General features: G+C 47.4%; 1 protein-coding gene across 1 annotated transcript; it reads right to left on the bottom strand.

Moving 5' to 3' along the window:
* Positions 1 to 3100: 3100 nt before the first annotated feature.
* LOC138363736 (zinc finger protein 358-like) lies at positions 3101 to 5768 on the bottom strand. Its single transcript, XM_069323133.1, has 2 exons — positions 5240 to 5768; positions 3101 to 3156 (listed from the first exon to the last, which is right to left on the bottom strand). The coding sequence occupies exons 1-2, from the start codon at positions 5766 to 5768 to the stop codon at positions 3101 to 3103; spliced, it is 585 nt and encodes a 194-aa protein (XP_069179234.1).
* Between the last annotated feature and the right edge of the window lie 13811 nt (positions 5769 to 19579).

Genomic DNA, 19579 nt, shown 5'->3' with positions numbered 1-19579 from the left:
CTGTCACGAACTGGTGAATTGCCACAGACGTCACTGCACGGCTTCACTGCTACTGGCACAGTACCTGACTGGAGCACTTGTTGCTCAAATAACCGTCAATTCCCTCTTCTGGTTCAACACATGAACTAGGGAAGACTTCTCAGAGTACTGGCGGACTTCAGGTGACGCGTAAATCCACAGGAGCGGGATACAACTGTCCAACTGACAGGACCATCCGTCGCACGTCCGACCTCTATGACGTGTCGTGTCTGACTGATGGCGCCAGAGTGGCGCGCGGGCCGGACCCCCTTCCTTCGTGACGTCACTTTCGCTACGGGAAGTTTTCATTGGCTCCCGGTGCCACATTGCTGTCGGTGACCAATCCGGTGCCATTGACGTCACACGGTTTTGGCGGGAGATCAGGGAGGTAAGCGCCATCTTGGCTCCCTAAAGGGCCTATACCACAGGCCAAAATATTACTATTTCACAAATTTCTCGGCTCTCCGAGAACACTTCACTCTCTCCCATATATCAAATTGTAGCCTGCAACGTAGAGAACGCTTGGGAAAAGTAGACATGACTCTTACTGCAGGCGTGGGAGAATTATAAGGGGGGGAACTCTGTCACAGTATGTATGTATGTATGTATGTATGTATGTATGTATGTATGTATGTATGTATGTATGTATGTATGTATGCATGTATGTATGTATGTATGTATGTATGTATGTATGTGTGTATGTATGTATTGTTATGATCTCAGCCTGCAGGAGAAACGAGTCTCCTCCCTTGAGAGTTATTCAGCAAGCCTGACCTAACCAGAAGGTCTAAGAAATATAGAGGCGATAACATAGATGTAAAATAGCTGGTTGGATATGATGAACAATTTAAGATTATGGGCAGTGAAGAAGAAAACAGATAAATGACTGGCTAGGAGATGTGGACATTTTGCTGGAGGCGTGAGGCTTGTTTCTGGAAAGCTTTGACCTCATTTGAGGCCAGACATTGCAGGGGGAAAGCCGCGCTCCATTGAGCTCCCGTCAGAAGGGAACCCCTAGTGATATATCTCGAAGAGAAGAGAAGTGTGCAGACGTACCAGCTGTGGACTCGAGCTGGGGATGTGTGGTCTCAAGTCCTGGGCGACGAGAAGTGTTTATTAAACTGCCCAGAGGCATTATTGTGGGCCGTGGAAGCGCCCTGACCAAGCTCTGTCAGAGGGATAGAGCCCTCGACTAGACAATCTGTGGTAAGCACGATTTAAGCCAGTTCATAGTGATTGATAGTAGTTGGTCGTGTGCCCAGCGACAGTAGCAATGTTTATTGATGAATTAGAAATGTTTTAGCAAGGCAGGAAGCCTAAAATAAGAGAGTGGAGAGGGAGGAGCACGGAGCGGCATCCGTCTCCTCTAAGAGCTGGCAGGCAACTGAGGGAGCCCGGCTCCTGACGGCGGAGGACCCTCCCAGTGTGACTCACACCCACCAGGCGAGGTGGAGCATGGACCCGCCCAATGGGGGAGTCCACTCTCACTGTATGTAGAGGACAGATAGAGGTTTATGGCAAACATATTGTTTGATTATTTTTGTTTATGTGTTAAAGGGGAAACATTTTAGTTGGAGTGTCGATGGGTTGCAGGTTTGTCTTTGGGGAAGAAGTTGCTGAGAACTTCGAAGCCAGCACAGATGAAGTAGTTGATGAGACTCCAAGGTAGTGGAGGCGAGGACCTCGAGCTGTGAGGAGAAGCAGTGAAGAGGAGTGTCACGTGCTTCTGTAGAGGTGGTGAAGCACCATAGTTGCTCGAGGAAACTTCATGGTGTAGCAGCCAAGAGAGCTGTGGAGGAATCTAGCAGAAGGGTGAAGCACCGTAGTTGCTCAAGGAAACTTCATGATAGCAGCCTGGAGGAGCTGCAGAGGATCCTGGTAGTGAAGCCTGGAAGAACCTGAAGATATCAGGGTAGTGAACTTCCAGAGGTGGAAGGGAAGTTCTGGTGGATTACTTGTAGGGAGTTGATAGTGTTTGGTTGTCATTAGCGTGCAAGACGCAGTGAGAGGTGAGTGATTGTTTGCATTCGTATGCCAAGGAGTGTTTTATACTGAAGTTTAGAGTTACAGTCGTAGGCTGGATTACCTATAGATGTATGCGTTCTAGGACTGATAGAGTGATCGATTGATCATTGATGTGTATCAAGGAACATTTATACTGATATATATATATGTTATTGCATTCAATGCTGGATTTCCTTGTATATGTTTATAGATATATTCTCTTGCTGATGGTGCAACATTGTAGTATAAGACTTGATTTACTTGAAGAGGTAGACAGTATCAGGTGGTGAACCAGGAGATAGGATACCACTTGATAAGCTGATGATAGAGTTCTGATAGTGTTGAAGTGCAACCTGATTGTAATAGTATAGAGTATAGGATTCATTATTATTATATGTGTGTATGTATTGTGTATGTATTGTGTATGTGCTTTGTCCAGTAAATGTATTCCAATTTGCTGGTGTTTGCCCTTGTCCTAGTGAGACTTCCCATGAAATAGTAAAGGAAGAGGGAGAAAGAGAAAGAACCAAGAACCACCCCTGTGGACAGGGTAGGATGGAAGATTAGTAAGTTAAAGGGGATTGAGATCATATCACATAAGGAGAGAGTGGGGAGTCACAGCGGCTCGAGTGGGTGTGTGCACGTGACAACGAGGCTAAGTGTTGGAGCCGCATCCCCTAAACGTGTGACGTTGAGCCCCTCTCCAAGGGCCAGAAGCGCCTAGTGTGATCTCCTAGCGAGGTATAAGCACTCTACCGAGTTGTGGGTTGGGTTGTCCGTAGAGAAGGATCAACGACGACAACGACACCAACTAACACACAATCTATAATAGTATGTATTCTGATTTTGGAGAAAGATTAGGATTTTCGAGGATTAGGAATGATTAACCTAATAATATACTGGCTAGCATCCAGCCGTGTTGTCAGCTGTATCCTGAGTTGTCAGGATAATGATTTGGGATGGGACGGGGGAAATGAATGACGCCCAACCTCTTGGATGGTCGGGGATTGAACGCTGATCTGCATGAAAGGAGACCGTCGCTCTACCGTCCAGCCCAAGTGGTCGGGAAGGATCATCATCATCCAATATAATAGCCCAACAGGCCCAGGAACTTGCACACCAGTTTATTGACAGCTGAGAGGCAGAATCAAAGTAATTATCAGAAAGTACTGAACTATAACCACTAAATTAGCGCTATATAGGACGGACGAAAGAAATAGTTCCCAACCACTTGGACTGTCAGGGATTGAATGTCGAGATGCATGAAGCGACCCATTCGCTCTACTGTCCAGTCCAAGTGGTTGACCGCACCAAGGAGCCGAAGGAAGCAAGGAATTATGAGGGGAAAGTGCCAAGCCGTTATGAATATATAGCACTAGCAAGGAGTCAGGACAAGGAACCGATGCTAAGCCCTACAAGAACAACTAGGTGAGTACACACACACACACACACACACACACACACACACACACACACATTGAAGGGGATTGATAGGGTAGATAAAGACAGTCTATTTAACACAAGGGGAACACGCACAAGGGGACACAGGTGGAAACTGAGTGCCCAAATGAGCCACAGAGATATTAGAAAGAACTTTTTTAGTGTCAGAGTGGTTGACAAATGGAATGCATTAGGAAGTGATGTGGTGGAGGCTGACTCCATACACAGTTTCAAGTGTAGATATGACAGAGCCCGATAGGCTCATGAATCTGTACACCTGTTGATTGACGGTTGAGAGGCGGGACCAAAGAGCCAGAGCTCAACCCCCGCAAACACAACTAGGTGAGTACACACACACACACACACACACACACACACACACACACACACACACACACACACACACACACACACACACACACACACACACACACACACACACACACACACACACACACACACACACACACAAGAGTGTGTGTGTGTGTGACACACACAAGATTGTGTGTGTGCAAACACACACAAGATTAAGCAAGAAAGAGAGGGCTGGGCGGACTGCATTTTCTTGGATTGTCGGAAAGCCTTTGACACAGTACCGCATAAGAGGCTGGTACATAAGCTGGAGAGACAGGCAGGTGTAGCTGGTAAGGTGCTCCAGTGGATAAGGGAGTATCTAAGCAATAGGAAGCAGAGAGTTACGGTGAGGGGTGAGACCTCCGATTGGCGTGAAGTCACTAGTGGAGTCCCACAGGGCTCTGTACTCGGTCCTATCTTGTTTCTGATATATGTAAATGATCTCCCGGAGGGTATCGATTCATTTCTCTCAATGTTTGCGGACGATGCTAAAATTATGAGAAGGATTAAAACAGACGAGGACTGTTTGAGGCTTCAAGAAGACCTAGACAAGCTGAAGGAATGGTCGAACAAATGGTTGTTAGAGTTTAACCCAACCAAATGTAATGAAATGAAGATAGGTGTAGGGAGCAGGAGGCCAGATACAAGGTATCATCTGGGAGAGGAAATTCTTCAGGAGTCAGAGAAGGAAAAAGACTTGGGGGTTGATATCACGCCAGACCTGTCTCCTGCAGCACATATCAAGCGGATAACATCAGCGGCATATGCCAGGCTGGCCAACATACGAACGGCATTCAGAAACTTGTGTAAAGAATCATTCAGAACTTTGTATACTACATATGTCAGGCCAATCCTGGAGTATGCAGCCCCAGCATGGAGTCCATATCTAGTCAAGGATAAGACTAAACTGGAAAAGGTTCAAAGGTTTGCCACCAGACTAGTACCCGAGCTGAGAGGTATGAGCTACGAGGAGAGACTACGGGAATTAAACCTCACTTCGCTGGAAGACAGAAGAGTTAGGGGGGACATGATCACCACATTCAAGATTCTGAAGGGGATTGATAGGGTAGATAAAGACAGTCTATTTAACACAAGGGGAACACGCACAAGGGGACACAGGTGAAAACTGAGTGCCCAAATGAGCCACAGAGATATTAGAAAGAACTTTTTTAGTGTCAGAGTGGTTGACAAATGGAATGCATTAGGAAGTGATGTGGTGGAGGCTGACTCCATACACAGTTTCAAGTGTAGATATGACAGAGCCCGATAGGCTCATGAATCTGTACACCTGTTGATTGACGGTTGAGAGGCGGGACCAAAGAGCCAGAGCTCAACCCCCGCAAACACAACTAGGTGAACTAGGTGAGTACACACACACACACACACACACACACACACGAGTCCTTGGTCCTTGGACCTATACCGTTTCTGATATATGTGGGGAAAGTGGGACCCCCACTGTCCGTGTCAAGGGCAGTGGGGTCCGTGTCAAGGGCAGTGGGGTCCGTGTCAATGGCAGTGGGGTCCGTGTCAAGGGCAGTGGGGTCCATGTAGAGGGCAGTGGGGTCCGTGTCAAGGGCAGTGGGGTACGTGTCAAGGGCAGTGGAGTCCGTGTCAAGGGCAGTGGAGTCCGTGTCAAGGGCAGTGGGGTCCATGTAGAGGGCATTGGGGTCCGTGTCAAGGGCAGTGGGGTACGTGTCAAGGGCAGTGGGGTCCGTGTCAAGGGTCATGGGGTGCAAGTCAAGGGCCTCCGGGTCCATATCAAGGGTCATGGGGTCCACGTCGAGGCCTAGGTGGTCGTCCTTAGGCATTAAGTTGTCCAATCCACTGAGCCGGGAGTTGATATCAGAGGCCGTGGGGTCCACATTGATAGTCAAAGGATCATGCCATCTCACACGGGACAGGGTCCTGCACCACTCCTTAACCTTAGCCAATAGGGAGGGGGGCTCCATGACGGGGGCCACGGGTATTTACTGTTCCACATGGGGAAGCGCCCTACATTGCCAGCTGGCGTTAAACATTTTGGACGGGGAATCAACATCGAGGGGCGCCATGGTGAGGAAGTTGCCATCTAAACCATCAGTTAGGCCGAAGATGAGCCCGACCAAGCAGGACCTCACCAGTACCATCCTTGACAGAACCATTCTATATCTTTTAAATTCAGTTGGTTAGTCCCATGCCTTAAATGTATGATATATGCTATATCTTTAATTTTAGGGAGGATGGAATTTTGAATTTCACCATTAAGGTGAAGACGGTGACTGATGGTGAAAGTGGGGGATGATGTCTTGATGCCTGGCAGTGCAGGTGAATGTCTTCGTAACTTATAGTTGAGGTGAGTTTCTTGGTGACAGGTAGTGGTAGTGAATGATGGTGAATGTCTTGGTGACTGGTAGTGGTAGTGATCTTGGTTACTGGTAGTGGTAGTGATCTTTGTGACTGGTAATGGTAGTGATCTTGGTGACTTGTAGTGGTAGTGATCTTGGTGACTGGTAGTGGTAGTGATCTTGGTGACTGGTAGTGGTAGTGATCTTGGTGACTGGTAGTGGTAGTGATCTTGGTGACTGGTAGTGGTAGTGATCTTGGTGACTGGTAGTGGTAGTGATCTTGGTGACTGGTAGTGGTAATGATCTTGGTGACTGGTAGTGGTAGTGATCTTGGTGACTGGTAGTGGTAATGATCTTGGTGACTGGTAGTGGTAGTGATCTTGGTGACTGGTAGTGGTAATGATCTTGGTGACTGGTAGTGGTAGTGATCTTGGTGACTGGTAGTGGTAGTGATCTTGGTGACTGGTAGTGGTAGTGATCTTGGTGACTGGTAGTGGTAGTGATCTTGGTGACTGGTAGTGGTAGTGATCTTAGTGACTGGTAGTGGTAGTGATCTTGGTGACTGGTAGTGGTAGTGATCTTGGTGACTGGTAGTGGTAGTGATCTTGGTGACTGGTAGTGGTAGTGATCTTGGTGACTGGTAGTGGTAGTGATCTTGGTGACTTGTAGTGGTAGTGATCTTGGTGACTGGTAGTGGTAGTGATCTTGGTGACTGGTAGTGGCAGTGATCTTAGTGACTGGTAGTGGTAGTGATCTTGGTGACTGGTAGTGGTAGTGATCTTGGTGACTGGTAGTGGTAGTGATCTTGGTGACTGGTAGTGGTAGTGATCTTGGTGACTGGTAGTGGTAGTGATCTTGGTGACTGGTACTGGTAGTGAATTATGGTGAATATCTTAGTGACTCGTAGTGGTAGTGAATGATGGTGAATGTCTTGGTGACTGGTAGTAGAGATGACTGATAGTGAGCTTCTTGGTAACTGGCAGTGGAGGTGAGTTATTGTGGGGAATACAAACACAATAATGTATGGAAGAGTTAAGGAAGTGTATGAGGCTGGCGAGAGTGGTGAGAGTAGTGTATGGGGCTAGTTAGAGTAGTGTATGGGGCTGGCGAGAGTGGTGAGAGTAGTGTATGGGGCTGGCGAGAGTGGTGAGAGTAGTGTATGGGGTTGGCGAGAGTGGTGAGAGTAGTGTATGGGGCTGGCGAGAGTGGTGAGAGTAGTGTATGGGGCTGGCGAGAGTGGTGAGAGTAGTGTATGGGGCTGGCGAGAGTGGTGAGAGTAGTGTATGGGGCTGGCGAGAGTGGTGAGAGTAGTGTATGGGGCTGGCGAGAGTGGTGAGAGTAGTGTATGGGGCTGGCGAGAGTGGTGAGAGTAGTGTATGGGGCTGGCGAGAGTGGTGAGAGTAGTGTATGGGGCTGGCGAGAGTGGTGAGAGTAGTGTATGGGGCTGGCGAGAGTGGTGAGAGTATTGTATGGGGCTGGCGAGAGTGGTGAGAGTAGTGTATGGGGATGGCGAGAGTGGTGAGAGTAGTGTATGGGGCTGGCGAGAGTGGTGAGAGTAGTGTATGGGGATGGCGAGAGTGGTGAGAGTAGTGACTATTGACTATTTGTATTAGGAAAACTAAAGATTTTTGGAAACACCTAAACTACAGATCCTTTATTTTATCCTAATGTGTCAGAAAAGTGTCATAGAATGATAATATCTGAAAAGGTGAAAGGTTTGAACTCACTTGAAAGTGTGTAATTTTCGTTGAACAAAACCAAAAAAAAATATATCTCCTTTTCTATTTAGGCTGCAGTACTGAAACTTGGAACAATTTGCTACATCACTTAATGACAAGTCGTGTCCACCTTGTGCCACTGTTACATCAACTCTCGACGCACCACGTCCGTCACTGATGAACCTGTAATGCCATTACCACAATATAATAAACTATATCCTCCGACCGAAACACATATAACAACATTCATTAAATAAAACCCTCCTCATAATTTCCCACTCTATGTTCCTACCTGTACTAGTGTGGGGGGGGGGGGGTACTCCCCTACCAAAATGAGTCCTCACACAAAACCTCAGTCCTCCGGGGGCTGTCCCCCGTAGTTAGTTCCTGACACTGGCAGAGCGAGCATGCGTCGCTCCCACCTTCACTATGCCAATTCAACTTAAACTAATAATATCACTCCATTACCACAACAAACTTTCTAATCTACATTTATTCACTGCAACAACAGATGGCTGTTTAATTGGCTCTTATCGCAAAATATGTTGATAGCGGCGCTCGTCGCAGGGTGCCCAAATATGGCGCTCTGCTAAGTCGCCCACACAACTCTCTTTTGATTGCCACTTGTCGGTTCCACTCAATCTTGACTCGCGTAAGAAAGGTCACGGGACAGGTGCCACTCAGCTACACCTGCCCCAACAATCCTCTTGTACGATTCACCACCATGGTTGCTCAGGGCACGACCACCCAAGTGTCTTCAGGTCGCTCCTACTCGTTGTCACTATTTAAGAGATACGGCACCAAGTCCCCCTCTTACAGCTTCCTCACTCGTCACTCACAAGCTCCTCGCAAGTTCGTCTCCATAAGCGACGACGTGTGTCCTTTTCATGAGGCTTTCTCACGACTAGTGACGTCTTTAGACCTTTGTACACGACATGCTTCCGTGATGACATCATTTTTACAAAAGGGACGTCATATGCAGTCGTCCTCTCACTTCCAAGTTTTATCAAAGATGTTCATCCGTGACTTATCTCCTCCTTGGTCACCTCTAATGACGGTTGCTTGCACTATTTAAGTTCCCTGACTCGTCACTATGGCCAGGTGGGGAATAACTCTCACTGTGGGGGGGGGGGGGGGTGGAGGGGGGGTGGAGGGGGGGGGTGGAGGGGGGGTGGAGGGGGGTGGAGGGGGGGTGGAGGGGGGGGTGGAGGGGGGGGTAGGAGCAACTTACATCATTAGGTTACATGGGGGTTCATAACACTATCTTGTGCTGTGAATGTTTACATCGTCCAGTGAATGTCTTCCCTTTGCTGTGGATGTCTACCTTGTGCTGTGGATGTCTACCTTGTGCTGTGGATGTCTACCTTGTGCTGTGGATGTCTACCTTGTGCTGTGGATGTCTACCTTGTGCTGTGGATGTCTACCTTGTGCTGTGGATGTCTACCTTGTGCTGTGGATGTCTACTTTGTGTTGTGATGTCAACACTGTGCAGTTGATGTCTTCTATGTGTTGTAAATGTCTAACTTTTACAGTGGATGTCTACCGCGTGTAGTGAGTGTCTACATTTTGCTATGAATATCTACCTTATTTTTGTGAATGTCTACTTTCAGCAGTTGATATCTATCTTGTGCTGTGAATGTTTACCTTGTGCAGAGGTTGTCTACCTTGTGTTGTAAATGTCTACCACGTGTAGTGTATGTCTACCTTGTGCAGTGGTTGTCTACCTTGTACAGTGAATGTCTACCTTGTGTTGTAAATGTCTACCTCGTGTAGTGTATGTCTACCTTGTGCAGTGGTTGTCTACCTTGTACAGTGAATGTCTACCTTGTGTTATAAATGTCTACCTCGTGTAGTGGATGTCTACCTTGTGCAGTGGTTGTCTACCTTGTGTAGTAGATGTCTGTCTTGTGCTGTAAATGTCTACCTCGTGTAGTGGATGTCTACCTTGGGCAGTGGTTGTCTACCTTGTGCAGTGGTAGACATCTACTATAAAAGACATCCCCCCCCTCTCTGTCTGTCTGTCTGTCTGTCTGTCTGTCTGTCTCTGTCTCTCTGTCTCTCTGTCTCTCTGTCTGTCTGTCTCTCTCTCTCTCTCTCTCTCTCTCTCTCTCTCTCTCTCTCTCTCTCTCTCTCTCTCTCTCTCTCTCTCTCTCTCTCTCTCTCTCTCTTCCTCACTAGGAAACCTCACCAGGACATGAGCAAAAGCCAGCTAACATACATTTAATGTACAAAGAAAACATATATAATACATGACATATAAAATAGAACATTATCATACAACACTCAAAACTGCTGCAACCAGGTAGCATTCCAATATCATATCCTGGATTCACCAACTGTTCATATCAAGTGGCCGTTCAACTCTTGGCTTACCACTTACTACTCCCTCACTAAATGGGGCTGAAATTCTGTCACAACAATTCTGTATCCTCAGCTCTGAAAGTATTTGAAACTCAGTTCGGGGCTGAAACACCAGAAACATCTACATAAGTGTCCCCCAACAAGAGAAGAAATAAATCTCTCACCTTCCACTGCGTATTACGTGCCAATAATGTTATGATCTCAGCCTACAGGAGAAACGAGTCTCCCTCCTTGAGAGTTATTCGTCAAGCCTGACCTGATTAGAAGGTCTAGCAAGTATTGAGGTGATAACGCATATGTAAAATAGTTGGTTGGATATGTGTAACAGTTTAAGATTATGGGCAGTAAGTAAGGAAATAGATAAATGACTGGCTAGGAGATGTGGACATTTTGCTGGAGGCGTGAGGCTCGCTTCCGGAGGACCTTGACCTCACTTGAGTGCCAGACATCGCAGGGGGAAGCCGCGCTCCGTTTGAGCTCCCGCCAGAAGGGAACCCCTAGTGATATATCTCGAAGAGAAGAGAAGTGTGCGGACGTACCAGCTGTGGAATCGAGCTGGGAACGTTGTGGTCTCAAGTCCTGGTCGACGAGCAGATATTAAATCGCCCAAAAGCATTATTGTGGGCCGTGGGAGCGCCCTGACCAGATGCCGTCAGAGGGAAAGCGCCCTCGACCAGCCGATCTGTGGTAAGCACGATATACGCCAGTTCATAGTGATTGCTTGTAGTTTGGTCGTGTGCCCAGCGACAGTAGCGATGTTTATTTATAAGTTAGACATGTTTTAATAAGGCAGAAGGCCTGAAATAGGAGAGTGAAGAGGGAGGAGCACGGAGCGACGTCCGCCCCTTCTGAGCGCTGGCGGACGACTGAGGGAGCCTGGCTCCGGATGGAGGAAGACCCTCCCAGCGAGTGAGGACCGCCGCCAGGCGAGGTGGAGTATGGACCCGCCCAAAACGGGGGAGTCCACTCTCACTGTATGTAGAGGACAGATAGAGGTTTGAGGCAAGCATATTGTGTGGTTATTTTTGTTTATGTGTTAAAGGGGAACATTTTATTGGAGTGTCGATGGGTTGCAGGTTTGTTTTTGGGGAAGAAGTTGCTGAGAACTTCGAAGCCAGCAGATGAAGTAGCTGATGAGACTCCAAGGTAGTGGAGCAGAGGACCTCGAGCTGTGAGGAGAAGCAGCAGTGAAGAGGAGTGTCACATGCTTCTGTAGAGGTGGAGAAGCACCATAGTTGCTCGAGGAAACTTCATGGTGTAGCAGCCAAGAGAGCTGTGTGGAGGAGCCTAGCAGAAGGGTGAAGCACCGTAGTTGCTCAAGGAAACTTCATGATAGCAGCCTGGAGAAGCTGCAGAGGATCCTGGTAGTGAAGCCCGGAAGAACCTAAAGAAATAGGGTAGTGAACTTCAGAGGTGGAAGGGAAGTTCTGGTGGATTACTTATAGGGAGTTGATAGTGTTTGGTTGTCATTAGCGTGCAAGACGCAGTGAGAGGTGAGTGACTGTTGGCATTCTTATGTCAAGGAGTTTTTTATTCTGAAGTTTAGAGTTACAGTCGTAGGCTGGATTACCTACAGATGTATGCGTTCTAGGACTGATATTGATCGATTAATCATTGTTGTGTATCAATGAACATTTATACTGATATATGTTATTGCATTCAAATGCTGGTTTTCTATATATACATTATCTTGCTGATAGTGCAACAGTGTATGTAGGCTTGATCAACTTGAGGAGGTTAATAGTATCAAGTGGTGAACCAGGAGATAGGATACCACTTGATAAGCTGATAATAGAGTTCGGATGGTGTTGGAGTGCAACCTGATTGTGATATTATAGAGTATAGGATTCATTATTATTATATGTGTGTATGTATCGTGTATGTGCTTTGTCCAGTAAATGTGTCACAATTTGCTGGTGTTTGCCCTTGTCCTAGTGAGGCTTCCCAGGAAGTAGTGAAGAAGGAGAGAGAGAGAGAAAGAACCAAGAACCACTGCTGTGGACAGGGTAGGAGGTAATACTAGTAAGTCATAGGGGATTGAGGAGATCATATCTCATAAGGAGAGAGTGGGGAGTCACAGCGGCTCGAGTGGGTGTGTGCACGTGACAACGAGGCTAAGTGTTGGAGCCGCATCCCCTAAACGTGTGACGTTGAGCCCCTCTCCAAGAGCCAGAAGCGCCAAGGGCGATCTCCTAGTATAAGCACTCTACCGAGTTGTGGGTTGGGTTGTCCGTAGAGAAGGATCAACGACGACAACACCAACCAACCCACAGTCTATAATAAATTGGGGGCCTGTCCGGGATAGTGAACTGACAAACCCACACCCTGTCCAAGAGTGGATTTGTACACCCCTGCTGAGATAAACTGTGTGACCGCAGGTGTATACTCTCTCTCTTGGGAAGACTCACAGGACAAGATGGATAAGGTGCAAGCGTTTGTGGAGTCAGGCAAGCCTGAGGACTTGGAAGGTTGCACGAGGGATCAATTGAAACAAATAGCAGAAAAATGTGGCATTAGGTTGAAAGCATCTAAAGTAGCTGGGATGAAGGATGAGATCCTGAGACAGTTAAGAGCCAAAAATGAAGCGGCAGAACAAGGAGCCCAAAAAGAAGCTGAAAGTGGAAAAGAGGATGATGGGCAGGATGAAGTGAGATCCCAGGGATCGAGTAGGAGCAGCAAGAGTAGCCGCAGTAGCAGGAGTAGCCGAAATAGGAGCTTGGAGAGATTCCAGTTAGAGCTCCAGATGCAGCGTGAGGAGAGACAGTTCCAGCTGGAAAAGATGAAATTAGAACTCCAGATGAAAAATGAAGCTGAGAAGGAAAAAGAAAAAACCAGACTGGAAATAGAAAAAGAGAAAGCAAGACTAGAGGTGGAGAAAGAAAAAGAGAAAACCAGAATAAGAGAACTGGAGTTGGAACAGGAGAAGGAAAAAGAAAAAGCCCAGGTCGAAAAAGAAAAAGAGAGAACAAAACAAGTGCAGATAGAAGCGAATAGAACCTTGGCTGAGCAAAGGATTGAACATGGGTTGCCAGAGAGCACCACCCAGGTATCACACCCACCAGATGTTAGGGTTAGGGAGAAGGACATTCCCTTGTTTGTGCCCGAAGAGGCAGAGAGCTTCTTCGAGCATTTTGAGAAAGTAGCCAGTATCAAGGAGTGGCCACAGGAGGAATGGGCCCAGCTGGTCCAGTTAAGATTGACCGGTGCAGCCAGGGAGGCATACACCCAATTGTCACTGGAAGAGTGCCAGGATTACGCCACAGTAAAGAGCAGCATATTGCGCTCGTTTCAGTTGACCCCAGAAGCTTATAGGAAGCGCTTCAGAGAGATGATCAAAGTTGGAGCATGTACATTTGCTGAGACAGCAAGAGATCTGGAAAGACGATTCCAGAAGTGGATTGAGGCTGCTGGAGTTGGATCTTACGCTGACCTGAAGCAACTGATGGTCATGGAGAAGTTCTTGGAGATGATGCATCCCGAAACAAAGTTCAAGATCCAAGAAGCAGGGATAAAGGAGGTGAAAGACGCCGCAGATAGGGCGGATATGATTACTGAAGCATATAAGAGCTTGAGGGAGAACAGAGTGAGAAGCGAGGCGAGACGCAGCAATGGCAGATCCAATGGAGTCTGGGGAGGAAGAAATTATGAAAGACCCAGAAGAGTCTGGGGTGAGAAAAATTTTGATAAATGGGCAGATAAAAGTAAGTACCCTAAAACTCAGAAGAGTAGGTCGCGCACTTCATCTGAAAGTGAGGATGGAGGAGCTAAACGAGAAACTGATCGGTATCCGGGAGATCAAGAGTCCAGTAAAGCTCCACAGAGTACGAGTAGTACGTCTGGCCCGAGGAAGTCCAATACGAGTGGGCAGAGTCAGAGCTACTCTGGTACATATAGAAGAGACTTTTCCCAGATGAGATGTTACAATTGTAACGGATTGGGTCACGTGATGCGAGATTGTAGACAGGGCAAGAGAGTTGTGACCCTGGCCATGTGTGACCCCGGAAGTAAATATACTAATGTGTTCCGAGACAAACCACAGAGAGCGAATTTAGTGAACGAGAGGTATAGGCCGTTCATGAGTAAAGGTTGGATCAGTATAAGAGGCCAACCTGAGGTAGAAGTTGGTATCTTAAGAGATACCGGAGCTAATCAGAGCTTGATTGCGAGAAGCCTGATTGGGGATGGTCGACGGTTAGCTGGCAGTGGGAAGATGAAAGTATATGGGTTATTGTCGGAGAGTGACATGCCCGTATGTGCTGTCCAGCTAAGGTCGGAATATGTGTCGGCGGAGGTGATGTTGGGAGTGTGCCCCGACATACCTATTCCAGGAGTCCAAGTGATCCTGGGGAATGACTTGTGCGGGACAAAGGTGTTGCCAAGAGTCATAGCGGAGACTGTGCCAGAGGAGTGCCCAGAAGGCCATGGCACGGGTGGGACACCTGAGAGTGTGAACCTGACTGACATCCGAGGAGATGAGTCAGGAGACCGCCAAGCCATTGAAAACCCTGTCTCGGTAGTGACGAAGGCAGAGGTGGCCGACGAGGAAGACGCTGGAGAAGGTGAGACAGTGTCGATTCAACCGGTGGAAGATATCGACGTAGATATAGCGTGGCTGTTTGATGAAGGTCCAGCCCAGAAAAATGAAGTCTCGGTGAGGTCAAAAGTGAAGATGGCCCAGCCGAAGAAGAATACTGTGGAGAGAGTTGACCTGAGTAAAGCCCAGACTGCTGAAATTAAGGGTCGGAAGGTGAATGCAACTGTGCTGAGTAGAAATGAGGAAAGATGTGGACATACTGAGGACGGGAGTATAGCGTCAAGTGGTCCACGAGCACAGAGGCATATGGATAGTGGAGTTAAGTTGTTTGAGATGTCAGGAGTTGACAGGTTTCACAGAAAACGTGGCGGAGAGATAGTGAAGAAGAGTAGTAGCCGAGAAAATGAAAGGAGAAGAGACAGTATGTGTGGAGAGATGCTTACGAGCACTCTGGGAGAGGCAAAGCGACATGTATGGTCGAGTGCTGTTGGATGTAGTGCAGTGCTCGAAGAAACTTTTAGGGAACGAAGAAGAGTTGAAGGAGAAGAAATGGAGTGGTATAGAAGTGAAAAATGTGAAAAGAGGATGATGATACAAGCATGGAGGAATAGGGGAAAGCCGAGGACTCGATGGAAGTCAAACAGGATGAGGTCTCGGATAAACGAGGAGACGAAAGGGAGGAGCGTCGGTGAAGACGATGGAGTGAAGTATGATGACAGGAGACGAAAGTATAATGGCAGTAGATGGAAGAGTGAAGACGACAGAGGAGGTACAGACAGTAGATGTCTGACTCTGGACGTGAAGAGAAGACGAGGAAACGGAGGATGGAGACAATAAGTAGAGTGGACCGATAGAGTGCAGGCGTCCACGGAGGACAGCCTAGCTAAGAGGTGTCAGAGGTCAAATCGTTTATGAGAAGATCATGTTTCTGGAGAGAGGTGAGCCAGATGTTGCAAGGAGCAACGAACTAATTGTAGACTCCTAAGAGAGTATATCGGGTGAAGAACGAGACAGTGTGGTGGCGGATGTATTATCCCGAGCTTTGCCACTGGAATAACTCTCAAAAATAAGGGGAGGGGAGTGTTATGATCTCAGCCTACAGGAGAAACGAGTCTCCCTCCTTGAGAGTTATTCGTCAAGCCTGACCTGATTAGAAGGTCTAGCAAGTATTGAGGTGATAACGCATATGTAAAATAGTTGGTTGGATATGTGTAACAGTTTAAGATTATGGGCAGTAAGTAAGGAAATAGATAAATGACTGGCTAGGAGATGTGGACATTTTGCTGGAGGCGTGAGGCTCGCTTCCGGAGGACCTTGACCTCACTTGAGTGCCAGACATCGCAGGGGGAAGCCGCGCTCCGTTTGAGCTCCCGCCAGAAGGGAACCCCTAGTGATATATCTCGAAGAGAAGAGAAGTGTGCGGACGTACCAGCTGTGGAATCGAGCTGGGAACGTTGTGGTCTCAAGTCCTGGTCGACGAGCAGATATTAAATCGCCCAGAAGCATTATTGTGGGCCGTGGGAGCGCCCTGACCAGATGCCGTCAGAGGGAAAGCGCCCTCGACCAGCCGATCTGTGGTAAGCACGATATACGCCAGTTCATAGTGATTGCTTGTAGTTTGGTCGTGTGCCCAGCGACAGTAGCGATGTTTATTTATAAGTTAGACATGTTTTAATAAGGCAGAAGGCCTGAAATAGGAGAGTGAAGAGGGAGGAGCACGGAGCGACGTCCGCCCCCTCTGAGCGCTGGCGGACGACTGAGGGAGCCTGGCTCCGGATGGAGGAAGACCCTCCCAGCGAGTGAGGACCGCCGCCAGGCGAGGTGGAGTATGGACCCGCCCAAAACGGGGGAGTCCACTCTCACTGTATGTAGAGGACAGATAGAGGTTTGAGGCAAGCATATTGTGTGGTTATTTTTGTTTATGTGTTAAAGGGGAACATTTTATTGGAGTGTCGATGGGTTGCAGGTTTGTTTTTGGGGAAGAAGTTGCTGAGAACTTCGAAGCCAGCAGATGAAGTAGCTGATGAGACTCCAAGGTAGTGGAGCAGAGGACCTCGAGCTGTGAGGAGAAGCAGCAGTGAAGAGGAGTGTCACATGCTTCTGTAGAGGTGGAGAAGCACCATAGTTGCTCGAGGAAACTTCATGGTGTAGCAGCCAAGAGAGCTGTGTGGAGGAGCCTAGCAGAAGGGTGAAGCACCGTAGTTGCTCAAGGAAACTTCATGATAGCAGCCTGGAGAAGCTGCAGAGGATCCTGGTAGTGAAGCCCGGAAGAACCTAAAGAAATAGGGTAGTGAACTTCAGAGGTGGAAGGGAAGTTCTGGTGGATTACTTATAGGGAGTTGATAGTGTTTGGTTGTCATTAGCGTGCAAGACGCAGTGAGAGGTGAGTGACTGTTGGCATTCTTATGTCAAGGAGTTTTTTATTCTGAAGTTTAGAGTTACAGTCGTAGGCTGGATTACCTACAGATGTATGCGTTCTAGGACTGATATTGATCGATTAATCATTGTTGTGTATCAATGAACATTTATACTGATATATGTTATTGCATTCAAATGCTGGTTTTCTATATATACATTATCTTGCTGATAGTGCAACAGTGTATGTAGGCTTGATCAACTTGAGGAGGTTAATAGTATCAAGTGGTGAACCAGGAGATAGGATACCACTTGATAAGCTGATAATAGAGTTCGGATGGTGTTGGAGTGCAACCTGATTGTGATATTATAGAGTATAGGATTCATTATTATTATATGTGTGTATGTATCGTGTATGTGCTTTGTCCAGTAAATGTGTCACAATTTGCTGGTGTTTGCCCTTGTCCTAGTGAGGCTTCCCAGGAAGTAGTGAAGAAGGAGAGAGAGAGAGAAAGAACCAAGAACCACTGCTGTGGACAGGGTAGGAGGTAATACTAGTAAGTCATAGGGGATTGAGGAGATCATATCTCATAAGGAGAGAGTGGGGAGTCACAGCGGCTCGAGTGGGTGTGTGCACGTGACAACGAGGCTAAGTGTTGGAGCCGCATCCCCTAAACATGTGACGTTGAGCCCCTCTCCAAGAGCCAGAAGTGCCAAGGGTGATCTCCTAGTATAAGCACTCTACCGAGTTGTGGGTTGGGTTGTCCGTAGAGAAGGATCAACGACGACAACACCAACCAACCCACAGTCTATAATAATAAGCATTCAAACACAATCCTTATACAATTATGTGTGTCTACTATGACCGTCTGTTCTGCTCCTAGAGGTTCACCACCAATACATATCTCTAGGTCCTCCAAAATAGCAGGAAATGCACTTTTGCAGTTCTCCCAATCTGCTGCACAACAAAGTCCTAATCCGACATCGGTGATGCTTCACCACTGATTCTCCAGAGACACGTGTAGCTCCTCTTCACTGCTTGAAATCAACTCCTCACTATGGAGTTCTGCTCTCCCACAGAGTTCAGCATACACTTCTTCTCCAGCCTCGAAGCTCCTCCATCAACTTCTCCTCTAACTTCGAAGTTTCTCCTCTCTGTTGCTGTCCTTTCTCTTCTCGATGTCTATTCTTCAATGGAATATTCGTGAATATTACGCCAATTTCCATAAACTCTATCTTCTGATATCACAGTTTTCGCCCCTTTGTGTCTGTCTCCAGGAGCCAATGCTTGGTGCTCGTCCTGGTCGCTTCCGTGGCTATTCCTTTCACTCTACACTTTTGCTGGAGCTCATTCCTGTTCTGCTCTCTTGATTCGTTCTGATGTTCCCTTCGTTCCCATACTTTTTCCGTCGCCTCTCCAATGTTTTGCTGCACGTGTCTTTGTGCATAAATGGTTCACGGTTTGTTTCATTTATCTCGCCCCAAATGTCCCGCTTTTATTCCCGATCTTAAACATCTACTGGACTCCTTGCCGGAGTCTGTGCTCCTGCTGGGTGATTTCAATTGTCGACATACCCTCTGGGGTAATGTTCTGACAAACACCCGGGGTCGCCTTCTCAAACCGATCATTCTCTCTTCTTGCCTGTCTTCTGTCTTCTGGTGTGGTTCTTAGAACACTATCACCACCTCTCTCCTTCTCAATTTGGTTTTCGCAAATGCCATAGCACAACAGATGCCCTGATGAACTTGGAGGTCTATATTCGTACTGCTTTTGTTTCGAAGATCTCCATAGTTGCCATTCTTTTTGACCTAGAAAAGGCTTTCTCTGAAGCTTCCTTTCTCATAGTTCTTTTCGAGTGAGGCTTGGTGCCACTGTCTCTGCCTCTTTTCAGCAATACGAGGGTGTGCCCCAAGGTAGTATTCTGAGCACTACTCTTTTTCTGATTGCTCTCAATGGTCTTCTTTCCTCTTTTCCTTCTGGCGTCTTCTCCGCTCTCTATGTCGAGGATCTTACCTTTTGCTGTCGGGGTGATGATTCGCCCCTTCTTCAACGTCGGCTTCAACATGCGATTGATGCCGTGTTGTCGTGGGCCACCGATTATGGCTTCAGGTTCTCTACGTCTAAGACTTGTGCTATAACTTTTCGGAAAATGTCGTTCTTTGTCCCTCTTTGTTGCTTTATGGCTATCCCCTTGTGTACAAGGATTCCGCTAAGCTTTTGGGGTTAATCTTTGATACTCGTTTGTCTTGGTCGCCCCATATCTCTTTCCTCTGAGTTGAATGTTCTAAGGCCCTTACCCTCCTTAAATTTCTTAACCTCCTTAAGGTTTTGTCCCATACTTCTTGGAGAGCGGCTAGGCGCACTCTCCTCACTTTACATCCCTCTCTTGTCCTGTCTGAACTCCATTATAATTGCCCTGCTTACTCGTCTGCTTCTCCTTCTACTCTTCGCCGTCTTGATGCTTTGC

This window comes from Procambarus clarkii, chromosome 1 (genome assembly GCF_040958095.1).
Source record: "Procambarus clarkii isolate CNS0578487 chromosome 1, FALCON_Pclarkii_2.0, whole genome shotgun sequence".
Lineage (NCBI taxonomy): Eukaryota > Metazoa > Arthropoda > Malacostraca > Decapoda > Cambaridae > Procambarus > Procambarus clarkii.
The sequence above is the reverse complement of the archived record's forward strand: the minus strand, read 5'-3'. Positions and strand labels throughout refer to the sequence as shown.